Source organism: Mustela erminea, chromosome 6, assembly GCF_009829155.1.
Source record: "Mustela erminea isolate mMusErm1 chromosome 6, mMusErm1.Pri, whole genome shotgun sequence".
In the NCBI taxonomy this organism is placed as follows: Eukaryota; Metazoa; Chordata; class Mammalia; order Carnivora; family Mustelidae; genus Mustela; species Mustela erminea.
In genome coordinates this window covers 124,734,270-124,749,116 of record NC_045619.1, presented here as the reverse complement: position 1 = coordinate 124,749,116, position 14,847 = coordinate 124,734,270, and the positions used below count along the sequence as shown (strand labels likewise).

At 41.1% G+C, this 14,847-nt stretch overlaps 1 protein-coding gene across 11 annotated transcripts in view; it reads left to right on the top strand.

Annotated features, from left to right (window-relative positions):
- The window catches only part of NEBL (nebulette), a 360,144-nt gene that overhangs the window by 330,045 nt on the left and 15,252 nt on the right, over positions 1-14,847 (top strand). For 9 of the 11 annotated variants that reach the window (XM_032349573.1, XM_032349568.1, XM_032349570.1 and 6 more), the window contains 2 exons: positions 256-348; positions 1,652-1,801. The exons of the other annotated variants lie outside the window; for them this stretch is intronic. In XM_032349573.1, the coding sequence (XP_032205464.1) occupies positions 256-348; positions 1,652-1,801 (243 nt within the window). The remainder of the gene's footprint in view (positions 1-255; positions 349-1,651; positions 1,802-14,847) is intronic. 11 annotated transcript variants of the gene reach the window in all.

The following is a 14,847-nucleotide window of genomic DNA, read 5'->3' as shown; positions in this document are numbered from 1 at the left end:
GTGTTGGGTGATGAGTGGCGGGCTCCAGGTGGCGGGTCAGTGAAGGATAAACCAAGCAAGTGAACTTTGCTTACAAAGTTTTCTTACTAAAGCCTTGTGGACGTGACTGTCCCTTTGTTCTCCTCTGAAGTGCATCGGGTTTGTTCATTACCGGTTTGCTGATGACGTGCTTCTTTTTCCAGACTTGTGCTTGACTCTGATGCTGACTTTTTAAAGTTCATTCTTGATTTTTTGATTTCTTCCTTTTGGTAAAAGACCTCAAAGTTTGGCGTACAGATCCTGGCTCCATCTTCGACCTTGATCCCCTGGAAGACAATATTCAGTCTAGAAGTCTCCATATGCTTTCTGGTACTGCTTACATTTTGAGTTCCTCCCCGTTTATGTGATTTTGTCCTGAGAGTGAAGCTACCCTGAGCGGTAGAGGCTCGTGGTATCGACTGTGTGATGTAAATTGTAAAACTGAGGATTTGAAAAACAAAACAAACAGAGAAACAAATACTATGCTGCTTTAAAATACCATTAATCATTTATGAAAGCTAACTCGCAAAAGGGCTTTTTAAATATATTTTAGATTCATTTGCTCTAGATTCACTTAGAAAGGTGTCCAGAGATTCCTGATGTCTGCTTTTCATTAGTGAATGTGATTTTATAGGTTTTTGGGGGCTTGCAAGTGCAGTCTTTGGAGTGCACTAAAGTGCTGAGACAGAAGTTTGTTTCATGGAAAACACTGTTCCAACATTTTAAAGGTAGATGTTAAGAACCATATATAAAACAGTGGGGAGGTTTTCTAAATAGCATCATGAACATGTTAACATAAAATAGACTTTTAGGTACCCTTAAAATGTATCTCTGAGTGTTTGTATAACACAAAATTTATAGTGTATAGATATGCAGGTTTATTTGACTTTTAATTTAGACCACATGTTTCCAATTAAAAGCAAAACCTGAATGGTTTGGCTATTTGGGTACAGTGATAGCATGGTCTAACATTTCAAGCTCTTAGATAGTGTTTAACAGACTGAAGCTGTGACAGTTATGCAATTATTTTAAACAATATAAATAGATGTATCCTACCCATTGGGTCTAACTCTATTCCCTGATTTATACTCCACATTTAATTACTGACATTAATGAAACTGAAAGCCCAAGGCAAAGTAGGGACTCTAATACTTTTGTAATCAGTTTGATCCACCTCCTCTGCCAAATTGCCCTTAAACTTTCTGAAAATAAGGAAAAGGCAACAAATGCTGTATGCTTGGGGATTGTTGAAAACGATTTTGTCTAACCAGACGTTAAGTTTGATAGAAATATTTTAGTTTGCTGGAGTTTCTTAGTTCTTGTCAATTTCCCATCCCCCATTTCTCCTTGAAAATCTAGACTTACAATGAGTATAAATGATTGTTCAACATTTTTGACACAATGTGCGCTGAGATTTGGTTGTAGGTGACTAGAGCTTGTAGTAGTTGAGCTTTGGGTTTTTTATTTAGTAAGAGATTGTTTTTCTTCCTTGTTAAACTTTTAAGTAATTTTTCTTCTTCTTCTTCTTCTTTTTTTTTTTTGTGGGTGTTTTTTTTTTGCGTGTGTGTGTGTGGTTTTTTTTGTTCTTCAAGTCACTTAACTCACAAACCTGAATATTTTCCCTCCAATATAGAAAAGGCGAATCACTACAGGAGACTCCGTTCTCGGTCTCACTCGAGCAGTACTTTTGGTACAGGTCTGGGAGATGACAAGTCAGAAATATCTGAGATTTACCCTAGCTTTTCATGCTGCAGCGAGGTAACCAGACCGTCGGATGAAGGAGGTAGCAAACATTAACCAGTCTCAGAGAACAATAATGCATTTTTGTACACACGTCGCGAGTGCGTCTAACATTCTTACATTCTTTACCTTTGCACAAACGCGGGTGCATTTGAAAATTTTAAATTCTGTTTAGAAAGTTGAGTCCTTTTCTTTTAAACTACTAATTTGCATTCCTGCATGTTTGTTTTTCCTGTCTTGCTTCACTATTTTCACCGCCAATGGATCTTTAATGACAGAAGGGTCTTGGGGCCTGCTATGTGGGTCTGTTTCACAGTTGGATGTGACGGACACATGCAGCCAGAGTGGACACTGGAGTTCTGTGGAGCTCCTATCTGATTTCCATTAAGGAAAATCCGTCTTATAGTTATATTTGAGTGAGTAAGAGGGGTTGCTCCGAATTTGTATGCATTGCAATATCAATATGTATTTGCAGACAGAGCTAGATCTTGCCTAAAGCAAATTGGATGTGATACTTGAGATATGAGATTTTTTTTTTAAAAAGTGGAAAAATGCTATTAATTGTTAATAATCTTCCTTATATTTCCTACAGTCATCCTCTCTTCTGTTTCTGCATCCAAGCTAGTGGGTTAGGTCTACACCTTTTCATTGCAATTGTTTTGGATGTTAAAGTAATCCTGAAGATAAAAGTCTTACATCAGATGTTTAAGACTGTGGCGCGGCTACATTTTGGTGCTGTGGACGGTAGGGCGGGGGGGGGTGAGGGGCCAGCAGGGCACAAGAACTACTGGAATCCTGAATTTCCTTTTCAACTGCAGAGGTCATATCGCTGGGAATAAATCCCTGAGGCAGGCAATTTTGATGCTGAGCAACTTAACATCGGGGAGCTTGGGGTGGGCGGGGGGTTGGGGAGAAAGTAAAGTGACGGAAGACCAGATGAGACCACGAAAACTGCAGTTTTGTGGTGGTTATTTCCATTCGTCCGAATAAAGGTTAAAATCAGTTACATCCCGTTACTACTTAAATTACCCATTTAGGCAGGCCTTAGCTTGGTAGGAAGGTTTTTTTTGTTTCGTTTTGGTTTTGGTTTTTGGTTTTTAATGTTTCAGCTTTACTGAGGTGCAATTGACATACAAAGTTGGAAGATATCTGATGTGTCCATTGGGACGATCTGACATATGAGGACTTGTGAAGGCACGCCACCCACCCCCGCTCCCCTGCCCTGTCTAGTTAATTAGCCCATCCGTCACCTCACAGAGTTCTCTCTTATTTGTGTGTGAGAGAACATTCGTGTTCTACTCTCCCAGCAGATTTCAACTAGGCAGTACGGGGTTGTCAACCATTGTCACCGCGCTATATGTTAGACCCTTGGACTCTATTCGTCTGAGAGCCCAACGTGTGCAGCCTTTCCAGCTCCCCCTCTTTTTGCCCCACCCCCCAGCCCCTGGCAGCCACTTTTCTACTGTTTCTATGAGTTTACTTCTTTTCTTCTTTTTAAGAAGAAAGTTTTAAAAGATCTCCTTTGCTAGAAAGTTTTAAAGTTTTAAAAGATCTCCTTGCTAGAAAGTTTTAAAAGATCTCCTTTCTCTACGATTCTTGTGAAGAATTTTTCAGTTAGTTTTGCTCTCCTGTAGATAAGATAGACATGGGCGATCTCCCTTTTCTGTAACTGCCTCTCTAGCAAAGGGTTCACGTAACTTCTTGAGTTTTTCGATTAGGATTTAGGGATCTTGATTTCTCCCTTCCGTGTCCTTTGTGGTTCTGGAGGTGCATGATACTGTTGATGCTTGATGAGATGAACAACACCCAAAGCAAATACAAGAATAAATTTTGATCCCTCTTAGTCAACGTAGCTCAGTGCAGCATTTTAGAGTTGATGCAAGGTACCTTGGAGGCTTTGCTTCAGCAGCGACCCTTCCCCTTGTCTGTGTACACCCAACACAGCACTCATTCATTTATTCGCCAAATGTTTATCGAGTGTTCTTTGTACCCCAGCCAAGAGCCGGGATCTGGCGATGCATATAGCAGCAAACAAAAGAGATGCGCCTCTGGTCTAAGGGGTTCGAGTTTGGTGGGGGGCCCTGACATTAAACAGATACTGACCCAACTCCTATATAATTAAGAACAGAGCAAGTGCTGTGAGGGGAGAGCATGGGGGCTCCAAGATGCGTAACAGGGGACTTCCATCTGGCCTTGATGTCAGCGAAGCCTTTCCAGGGAAGGAGGATTTGAGCAGAAACACCAATGCTCGATGATGTGAACTAGGCCAAGAGGGCTTTGGGATAAGAACGTCTTTGAGAGGACAAACAGATCTCTGAGACAGTGTGTCAGGGAGGTGTTCAGACGGAGGGGTCGAGTAGGCAGAGTGCTGCGGGAGGGCTCCGTGGCACACAGCTGTGGGAGGTCTGGGATGAACCTGCAGGGAGAAGGAGAATTCAGACCCTCCCCCTGATGGGTCCGGTCCCTGCGCTGCTGTGAACTCCCTTCCCTGCCTCCAGGGGGCACCGTGAGAACCCACTGTTGCTCGATTAGCCTTTCTTTCTCCTCCTCTGCCCTGCCTTCTTTTTTCTAACTATTTCTAGCAAAGGGACCCTCCCTATACTGTGCCCAGCTGAATGAGAAAATGTCTCCCTTGAAATATGGTATATGTAAATATTCTTACAGTTAGGCCAGAATGTAAGAGGAACCCATGGTTAATAGGGAATAATTACATTTTTTTTTTTTTTTAAGGGAGGAATTTCAGACTCCGTGGGAGGGCAGTGAGCCGGGGGAGGAGATTTCTGGCAGAAAGGTGTGTCTCAGGAGCTTAAATAATGTCTTATAAGATACCTTTAAAGATGCCTTTCATGCTCATCCCTCTGTTAGAGGGCCAAGACGCTCTGCTCATAGTGACATTCCCTATTTTGGAAAATAGTTATTGAGGTATGAAGCAAAAGTCAAGATGTGTCAGTAAGTGTTCTAAAGCACATCCAAGTGATGGTGGTACCATAAGATATCTGCATTAATTCAAGAAGAGTTCGGACTACATGGGAATAGACACCCAGTTCCATTTATTTTAAGGGAAGCAGGCACATTCTATCGATTGGCACATTATGTCTGTATTCAGATGATTAGTGATGTAGCAAACCTAGTATGTTCAAAACAATATCCTCACTCCCCACCTCCCCACCCTCCCCAGGAACCTGCTCATTCTCAGGTTCCCAGTTTGCTAAGTGGCAGCCGCAGCTGTCCAGATCCTGAGATCCAACCCCGTGGAGTCATCCTGGGTCCCTGTCTTTCACTCACACCGGCCTCTAACCTGTCAGCAAATCTTGTCAGTGCTACCTGGAAAAGTGCACGCAGAATCCAAGTGCTCGGGACCCGTCTGCCTTGAATCATCATAGTAGCCTCCAAACGGTTTCCCGCTTCTGCTCTGGCCTCCCCCACCGCCAACCCTCTGTTCTCCACTTGGCAGCCGGAAGGAGCTTTCTGAAACACAAGTCAGACCACATCTTTCTTCCACTACCATTTCATTCTGAATATAACCCAGACCCTTACCATCACCTACAAGGCCCTCACCTGCTCTGGGCCCTGGCTGCTAGTCTCAGCTCATTTCCTCCCATTTTCTGTCCACCCCCATCGTCCTGTCTCCCTGCTTTACTCAAACCGTCCAAACAAGCTCCCATTCTGGGCCTTTACACATAAAGTGCTTCTCTGCCTGGAACATTCCTTCTCATCCCTGTATTTGCTTTTGCCTAGTCCCACTTTTTCCCACGATTCTGCTCAGATGTCACTTTATCAGAGAGACCTTCTTTAAAGACCAGAGATAAAGTAGTGCCCATTCCTTTCCTGTCTGTCTCTTTACTCTCCTTATTTCCTTCCATTAGCACTTGGCGCTCCTGGAGATATTCTATATTTCTTTTTTATTTGCTCATCTGTATCTGCTTTGCCAGAATAGAAGCCTTACAAGAGTGGACTTATTGGCTCTTTTGTTCACCGATCTCTCTCCAGCCCTTAAAATTAATGCTCAGCAAGTATTTGGTGAATGCACAAAATGGCCGAGTTAATATTTTTTTTCTGTTCATTCTTTTTTTTTTTTTTTTTAATGGAGGTATAATCGACCTATAACATGGTATTAGTTTCAGGTGTACAATGAACTTAGATCTTAAAAACTAGAACTGCATCTATAAATATATATAGCATAATTATTTTTTAAAATACAAGTCTACTGTGGAAGGCTTTTAAAGAAATTCTTCCATTTTTGTTTGGATGATGTTTTGATATGTTTCAAGGACATTAAAGCATAGCTGAAAAAAAAAAAACCACACCAACCCCAAACCCTAAAACGGAAACATTCCCAGTGTTGTGTTTTGTTTTGTTTTCCCAATGAGAAAGGGAAGGAGTGGTATTCATGACTTTTTGGTTACTTTGAAATTTAGGGTCCCCTTTGAAATGTGTACTATGCTGGGACCTGGTAAAGAGGTGCTGATTGACTCCACAGAAGGAAGAAACTTCTATGATCTTGATGGCTATTTGATGAAAACCTTTAGTGTCTTGAATAAATCATATGTGTTGCTTTAAATACCATTCTAGAAATTGAAAAGAATTTTAAAACCATACTTGTTAGTGGTAAGATGAAGAAAAAAAGAAAATGTAAGTATTCAGAAATGCCATTTTTGGGGTCCAGACTTTGTTGATTTTTTTTTTAAGATCTAGATTAGGATTTTCTATGATGGAAGGCACTAACTCCCAGAGAGAGGCCCTGTAATAGTGGGTTCTCTCCCTGCCGTGGAGGGGGTGGGTGTGTGTCCACGCTGCATTGCAGAAGACACAGCGCCGGGCCACAGGGCCTTCAAGAGTGTGGACTTGACCCTTGCTCTCGCCCATGTGGCCTGAGTTCTCTGGAGGCCACCTGATGTTACAAGGCACATCTGTAACCCGAAAAAGGCTATAGAACAAGAACTCTCTAAGAGATTTTCCATTCTCCTAAGCTAAGTGCCGTCAGTTCAAACAAACTTTTTTTTGTTGCCTTCTCACTTCTCCACGTGCGAGGATGTGTTTCTGTTTTAAAGATAATCCATTGCACTTTGTGAATTAAGTGGCTGGGCAGTTAGGCGAGTTATGTTTCAGGGTCCTTCCTGTGAGTCAGAGGAAATTCTGATTTTGGGGACAAAGCGTCAAACAATTGGCTCCTTTCCTTGAGGCAAAAGTACCCTGTTTTCATTGTTCACATTTGGTTTTCATGAGCATTAACATAGAGGCTCTCTCCTTTAATTTTGTATCATTGTTTCCATTATGTGTTGCTCATGATATTTTCTCCCTCTTGCTTTGATTGCTGAATATTTTCATTTTCTTATGTGATTATTTCAGGCTTTCTTACTCTTCCATCTACTTTCCAAGGTATTAAGTTACCAAAGGATTTTCATTTTACATCTCTACTGTGTTACTTTGATTCAATAAAAGAGGCTTTTATTTAAACTTGATCTAATTTTGTTTTGATTCTTGAATAGTATTATTTGAAATTATCTTTATTGCCTTTTGGTATCAGATTAGGTTAACTCATTTTCACTTGACACACGGTTCCGTGACTGGCAATTCTCCTGATGGTTCTTGCTTATTTCACTGCGAGATTTTCTTTGATCTTTGTATTTGTCTTCAGGTCACTTGCCTGCAACATCTTTTTGCCTTCTGGTGCAGAGATTTCTTCTGTTGCCCCAAACTCACAGTGGTCCTTGTAGCTAGTATTTGTGTTTACAACCTTGCCCAGGGTTTGCCCTTCTCAGTTTGAACTGGAGTTCCATTTGGCTTCAGGTATTTTGTGTTTTCTGATTCCCTATACGAGGCTATGGGAGGGCGATGGGGAAGGAAAAGCAGATGCACTTTTTAAGACAGACATTGGCGGTTTTCCAACCCTGTGAACTTTTCCATTTTGTTGCGAAGAAATCTGATGGGGATGACCTAGTCCTGCCTTCACTGATGAAAAATGAGGTTCTGAATTCAGTGACTATGTCCGCAGGGCGGTGCTTATAGCGTTCCAGCCCAGGCACCATGTCCTCAACAGAGGTTAGGTTGAGGGAGATGCTTTAGCACCTTCTGGAACTCTCCGTCAATTGCCTGGAGGTGGACCGAGAGGGTGATGCGCCAAGTAGGGAGCCAAGTACCTGAAATCTATGGGTGTTTAAGAGCACCCATAATGCCATCTGTTTATTCACCAAACACCTATCTCCCCGATGCATGAGACACTAGAAACAGAGAAAATAAAGATACAGTTACTGGCCTTGAAGAACTCACCTTTTGGAGGGAGAGCTGGCTGCATTAACCCATTGTGCTCAGGAGGGTGCCATGTGGAATGACACCTGGAATCAGAATGGTGTGGAATGGGGAAGGAGTGTTTTTGGCAGAAAATCAGCAGACGACAGAACACAGCACTTTGCTTGCTGTGTTCTGGCATATCGGAAGCCCAGGGGCTGTGTGTCAGGGAACGGGGCTGAAGACCAGACCAGAGCGTGGGGAGGGCCAAGCCAGTCTCTGCAGACAGGGTGCAACTGAAATCTCCTTTCTGGGCATGCTGCATGAGCTCCTGTCCTGCAGGAGATTTAGAGGCTGCATAGAGCTCCAGTTCGTGAGGCTGGTAGGTCACTGGGTCTCTGACTTGGAAGTTTAACCCCTCTGGGAGCTTGTCTCAAGATCTCGTCTGCACTGGCTGATATAGACTCTGCCAAGAGAACGGACTCCATGGGCTCCACGTGACCAGAAGGCCTTCTGAGCAGTCTTGCAGAGGCGCTCGTGGTGCAGAGACAGCATTGTTGGTTTTTATTTGAAGTGTCACAATGTTTCTCATAGCTCAGTGACATTCAGCACTGTTCTAGAAGAGCAGGAATGTCAAAACCATAGCCCCTTCTTACTCTCAGGACTTCCAGACTCCAGGCAAAGGAGCCCACGGCTGGGTGTTGGATAGGCAGCTCAAATCTTATGTCTGAACCAGTGTCTTATTTCCTGTCTTCCCAAACACACAAACACACAAACAAACATCTGTTCTTGTCTCTCTTCACCATCGCAGCTGATGACACAATCATTCAGAAAAATAAGCCAACAAAACCAGGGGCATCCTTGTCGCCTTTCTTCTCTCACACTTGACATTCAAGCCATCTGGACGCCCATTGGCCCTGTTCATGATGGAGCAGTGCCCACTCCAGCCTCGCCTCACCGGGTGCAGAGCTCCCCGACCAAATTCCCTCCCATCTCTTTGAGAGCTCAGAAATAGGCTCCTGGTCTTTGTCATTCCGTTCTTGCCCTCTTTGATCTGGCCTTGGCCCGACTGCCAGTGATCCTTTAAAAACCTGCATCAGCTCTCATCTTGCCCTTGCTCAAAATTCTCTAGTGGTTCCATTCATGCTTCAGCTGATACTCAAGAGCCACAGGCTACAAAGCGTTACATGGCCTGGCCCTTGGTCATGTCTCCAGTTTCATCTTGTCCCAGACTGTCTGCTGCAGCCACCCGGGGCCATCTGCCTATTTCGGCGCGTTAGGCCTTCTCTGGTCATGGTTCTTTGCCTGCAACAGTCACTGATGCTTCGTGGCTGGCCTCCCTTTCTTCAGGTCTCTGATTAAATCTCAACTAATCAGAAATGCTTTCCTTGACCTCTCTACTAGAGAGATCTCAACCCACATACAACTCCCTATTCCTTTACCCTGCTTTATTTTTCTCTGTAACTCTCTTTTTAAGATTTACTGAAGCATAGTTGACATACAAAATTTGCACCAGATGTCCAAAATTTTGATGGGTTTGGACATATGCATAGACCCATAATACCATCACCACAAGCAAGGCACTGACCTTGTCCACCACCTTGAAAACTTTCCTTTTATGTGTGTGTGCGTGTGTGTGTGAGTGATAAGAACACTTAAACATGGGAGCTAGCCTCTTAACATCTTTTACAGTACAGAGTAGAGTATTGTTAACCACAGGAATTGTGTTGCACAATAGATCTCTAGAACTCATTCGTTTTGCATAATTGAAACTTTATACCCATTGAGCAACAATTTCCCATTTTCCCCTCCCTCTGCCCTTGGCAACTGCCATTCTGTTCTCTGTTCTATGAGTTTAACTGTTCTAGACATCTCATATTAATACAATCATGAGGTATTTGTCCTATCATTGGCTTATTTCACTTAGTATAATGCCCTTTAGGTTCATCCAGTTGTCACAAAGGGTAGGATTTCTTTCTTTTTAAAAACTGAATAATATTCCATTGTATGTCTATATCATTTTCTTTTTCCATTCACCTGTCAATGGCCACTTGGGCTATAGTTATATCTTGGCTATTTTGAATAGTGCTACAGTGAACCAGGATCAAAATCACAGTGAGATATGACCTCTTATCTGTTAGTTTAGCTGATATTAAAAAAAAATCCCTCAAAAAACCACAAAAGATAAATGTTGACAAGGATGTGGAAAAAGTGGAGCCCTTTACACTACTGGTGGGAATGCAGAATGATGCAGCCACCATGGAAAACAGTATGGAGGTTCCTTAAAAAATTAAAAATAGAACTATCCAGCAATTCCACTTCTGGATATACATCTGTCACTCTTTTTTCTACCTGATATTTCATTATGTACTGATTAATTATGCCTCTCCCAGAATATAAACTCTATTAGAACAGAATTTTTCTGCCTGCTTTGTCCTGAATTTTATAACTAGTATCTTGGGCAGTACCTACCAAACACTTAATAAATATTGTTGATACATAAATATATTCAAATTAAAGTTTGGTCTGAAATACAAAGAAATAGCTTTGCTACATGTGCTAAATCATTAAACCTTGGTGTTAGTCTTTATTAAGTCTAATTAGAGCCAGTTTGGTTGAGGGTAACAGTGCAAAAGTAACGCTTATTATAGTTTCTTTAAAAAGCAGGAATGTAAGGCTAAATGTTTGTGTCAAAAATAGGTTCTTGGGACGCCTGGGTGGCTCAGTTGGTTGAACAGCTGCCTTCGGCTCAGGTCATGATCCTGGCGTCCTGGGATCAAGTCCCACATCGGGCTCCTTGCTCCGCGGGGAGCCTGCTTCTTTCTCTGACTTTGCCTTCCACTCTGTCTGCCTGTGCTTGCTCTCGCACGCTCTCTCTCTGACAAATAAATAAAAATCTTAAAAAAAAAAAAAAAAGCAGGAATGTAAGATGTATCACTGAAGCGTAACATTGTAACATGTTTATTACAAAGCCCAAGTTGGCCCTGAACTTTCATAACCAAGCAATCAGTAAAGTATTCCCACCTTACCACTTCTCTTCTCATACAAATACTTCTCATTTCAGTGTTTTATTTCACTTCTGACAACTCTCCTTAGTAGGGACTTAATAAAGTGAAAGTGCCCATCAGAATTCTGACATTCATACCTCGTATGGCTTCTGTCTCAGCGTAGTCTAGTTTACTGTTTGATCATGAACTCCACAGTGGCAGAGAATGAACATGCCTTTTAGCTCTCTTTACAATACCTAACTCAGGTTGGGGAATGCTCCATGAAGAAATGGTGAATGGAAGGAGACAAAATGAGAAGACAAGTCATCTCTTTCCTAGACACAGTGAAGTCCACAGAATGTATCCTTAATTCCTAGGGATAACAAGCATCATTAAAATTTCAATTTACCATTACATTGAGAACAGAAATATCAAATACAGGCACAATAATAAATTCTTAGTATATTTTAAAAGTGATGGATTTGCATCCAAGCAGCAGTGTTTTGAAATCTCCTTTAATATGAACAGTGTCCTTAAAGCCACAATCCTTTGCTCAGTATGTGCATTAATTTTTCTCTTGATTTCTCTCTGCCCATTGAGGATTTATGTTTTATGATTTACAGATGGCATTCGGCCCCAAATTCAGCATTACTTGTTTTTAATGGTGAGCGTGGTTTTAAAATTAGATAACCGGGACGACCAACTAGGAAATGCACTCCTGATTTTGAACTCTTGGCCTTCATTTAATCTAAATGTACCAGTATTTCTCTTGGAACCAGTACTTTGTTTTTCTGGTTACTGATCAGCAGGCTTAACCCTCTGAAAAAATCCAGTCCCTTCCTAGCCTGACTTCTGCAAAGGAAATACCTTCAACAAGAAACTTTCATTTGTACCACTTCCCTACTGTATTTGAGCGCTGTTGCCAATCTGAATATTGAGAAGTGTGTGATATCCGTCAAAAAGTGTTGTTTTAAGTGTCCACATGGAAGTGTATGAAGATTTAAAGAATTGATGACTGGGATACTTCTGTGACAAATTTCGGAGACAAATTTCTGTGATGAAAGTAGTATATAGGAAAATAAATGAGTCCTTTATAACGGAAGAGGCTACTGCTGCCGATTACGTGATCATACTTAGCTATTGAGCTAGTGCCTATAGAAGTAGCCTACAGGAAAGCACGCCCTGCACGCTGTTAGGAACTTTTAGTTAGTCCTGTTGCACCCCCAAGAAAAAGGATCAGGGTTCTGACCGAATTCGAAGTCCTTAGAGAAACTCTTATTCCTGGTATCATTAGACTGGGAATGAAAGAAATGTCCTAAGTTTCCTTTTCTGAGTGTGAAGTTGGGAAAAGGATCAAATACTAATGAATAGCACTTGTTCTGAGACGCACATGTGTCTTTCATTGATTTGCCAAAATTAAATCAAAGGGTTCCATATGTGTCTGAAGGAGAAACATCTGACACTTAAAGTAGCAAACAATAAAGCATTAAAAGTATATTTCCTGTGAAGCTGAGCTGATTGGGGGAAAAGAGAAGGTTTGATCATCAGGAAGGAGATAGATGTGGGCCACAGCATATGCGTCCAAGGGGAAACTTTAGAAGAGCTTTGAAAATGGTACAGTGACACACGCGGAGAGGGAGAGAGTAGCTTTTCCATATTGGTGAACATTAGTAATGAAAATGGAAATAGTCCTTTTTGGTTTGTATGGATCAAATTTGATGTCCGGATTGAGTAGTAGACTGAGTATACGTGTGTTACTTATGTATCTGTCTTAGATATAAAACAGTCATAATGTTACCTTTGTAGTCATGAATTGCCTTGCTCTCCCCCACTTCCTGTATCATCCAGGTGCCCCACGTCCCTCCTCCCCAAGCCCCAGGCTAGGAGGTCATGGGGATTGGATCCTGACTTTAGATTTCCAAGGGCTGCTGCAGCTGGGTGCTGGACTGAGTTTCTGCGTTTTGTTTGGTCATGATCTGTAATTGTCCCAGCTCATAGCTGCGTGGTTCCCCTCTGGCAGCCAGATTCCCTACTCCTTAGTGCCTAATCCTGTTCCAGAAATATTCCTAATCCGCCCATGCCACATTCTTCAGACATTCTGGTTTTTGAACTCTGTCTTCTACCATGTACCTGACCCACGCTTAGTGAACTTATTTACCAGCCCGTTGGACTCTTACCTGGATCCTGTCTTCATGTCTTTAACACTGTGTGCCTTTGATTCCAGTGAACTGTTGCTCATTTCCCTACCCAACTGTGGCTTTTACACGTGCCTGTTTGCTTAGCCCCAGCCACGCCATATAAACTGAAGCTAGGGCTCTAGGAGAGCGGGACAATCTTTTACATTTGTTTCCCCGCGTTTCCCTATCTTCAAATTATGTCAGGGACCCACTGGTTCCATTTCGTATATGTCTGTTGGTCGAAAAAGTGTTATACTTGCTCATTCAGAAGTATTACCATTACTGAGATGTGTCTACATGTGATATTTAGTGTGGCTTGTCACTAAAGGCATCTCATGTAAAATGGTATCTGGGAATGACTCGTGGATTGGTCATATTTCCTAAGAGTCAGTATTAGGGTTGATCAGCACAAGAATAAACCACATGCACAGTCTGTTTTTAAGCCTTTAAAAATGTGCTATGAAAAACAGTGTTACATATGTTTATCTGAGAGGTATTTATAAATATCCTCTACAATGGCATAATGAGACTCCCTTTCATTATACTTGAATAATGAATCTTCCTAAATGAGATTGACTCACACAATATTGGTGGTAGTGTTCACTGAGGAAAACTGGGATTTGCTATGAGCTGACTTTACGGTCATGGCAGAGTTTGTGTCCAAAAGCTAGATTCAGCACTGTGATTTACCTAATGGAAACAGTATTCTGTGTCCCTGTTATCCTTAAATTCTTTATTGTTTTTATCTGATCAAAGAACTGCCCCAAATTATGTCTTTCTTGTCAGAAAAATACAGATATCTTATATATCTGTATTTTTCTGACAATAAATATATTTCTGATAAATTTCTGACAAGAAATATATATATATGTGTATATATATATATCCACACACATCCATGCTGTGCATTCCTTTATTTCTTTATTTTCACTTTTGTTTTATTTTGGAACACAGTATATATGTGTATGTGCAGTTACATACCTCATTGATTTTGTGCCATGAGAACATGATATTCAAGACTATAATTTGGGGCAGAAATTATTTCTTTTCTCTCAGTGACAATCCTACTTATATCTGTGGTTTTTGTTATAGTTACAAGTTGGGGAGTTTATCCTGGATCACAGAGCTAAAAATTAGAAACAAATCTGAGGGAAAAATACACAAGTTGATATTTAAATCAAAATGTAAGAGTAAATTGGCTAAATTATTCTGAAGCAAAATAGCAGATATTCTTATCTATAAATCTCTCTAGTTCTTTTCAAACCACAGTATGTCTTGGTTTACTTCTGCCAGAGAACATTCACAGACATTTTTTTCTAGAGAAAAACCAGCTAGTTTTGAAATGAAAGTGCACTGCTTTTCTGAGCTTGTGAGACTAAGTTTAACTGGCTGATCATTTAAAAATAACTAATTTTGTGTTCCTTTTTTTTTTGAGCCCCAAAACAATATTTTAGAAATTCTTACTTGGGGGCAACTCAGCCAAATATATAAATGAAATGGTCAGGTGTAATTCACATAGGCATAGTTTTGAAAAGTACATAATCTGCATGTTTCCTTTTATACTTAATAGGTAATTAGGAATCTTTTACATCTGATTTATATTTGACTAACACAACATAAATCTATTATTTAAATTCAGAGAAAAAATGGTTAAACAATCTTCTGGACTTAATTACGTTTGCAAGTAAATTCTTAGC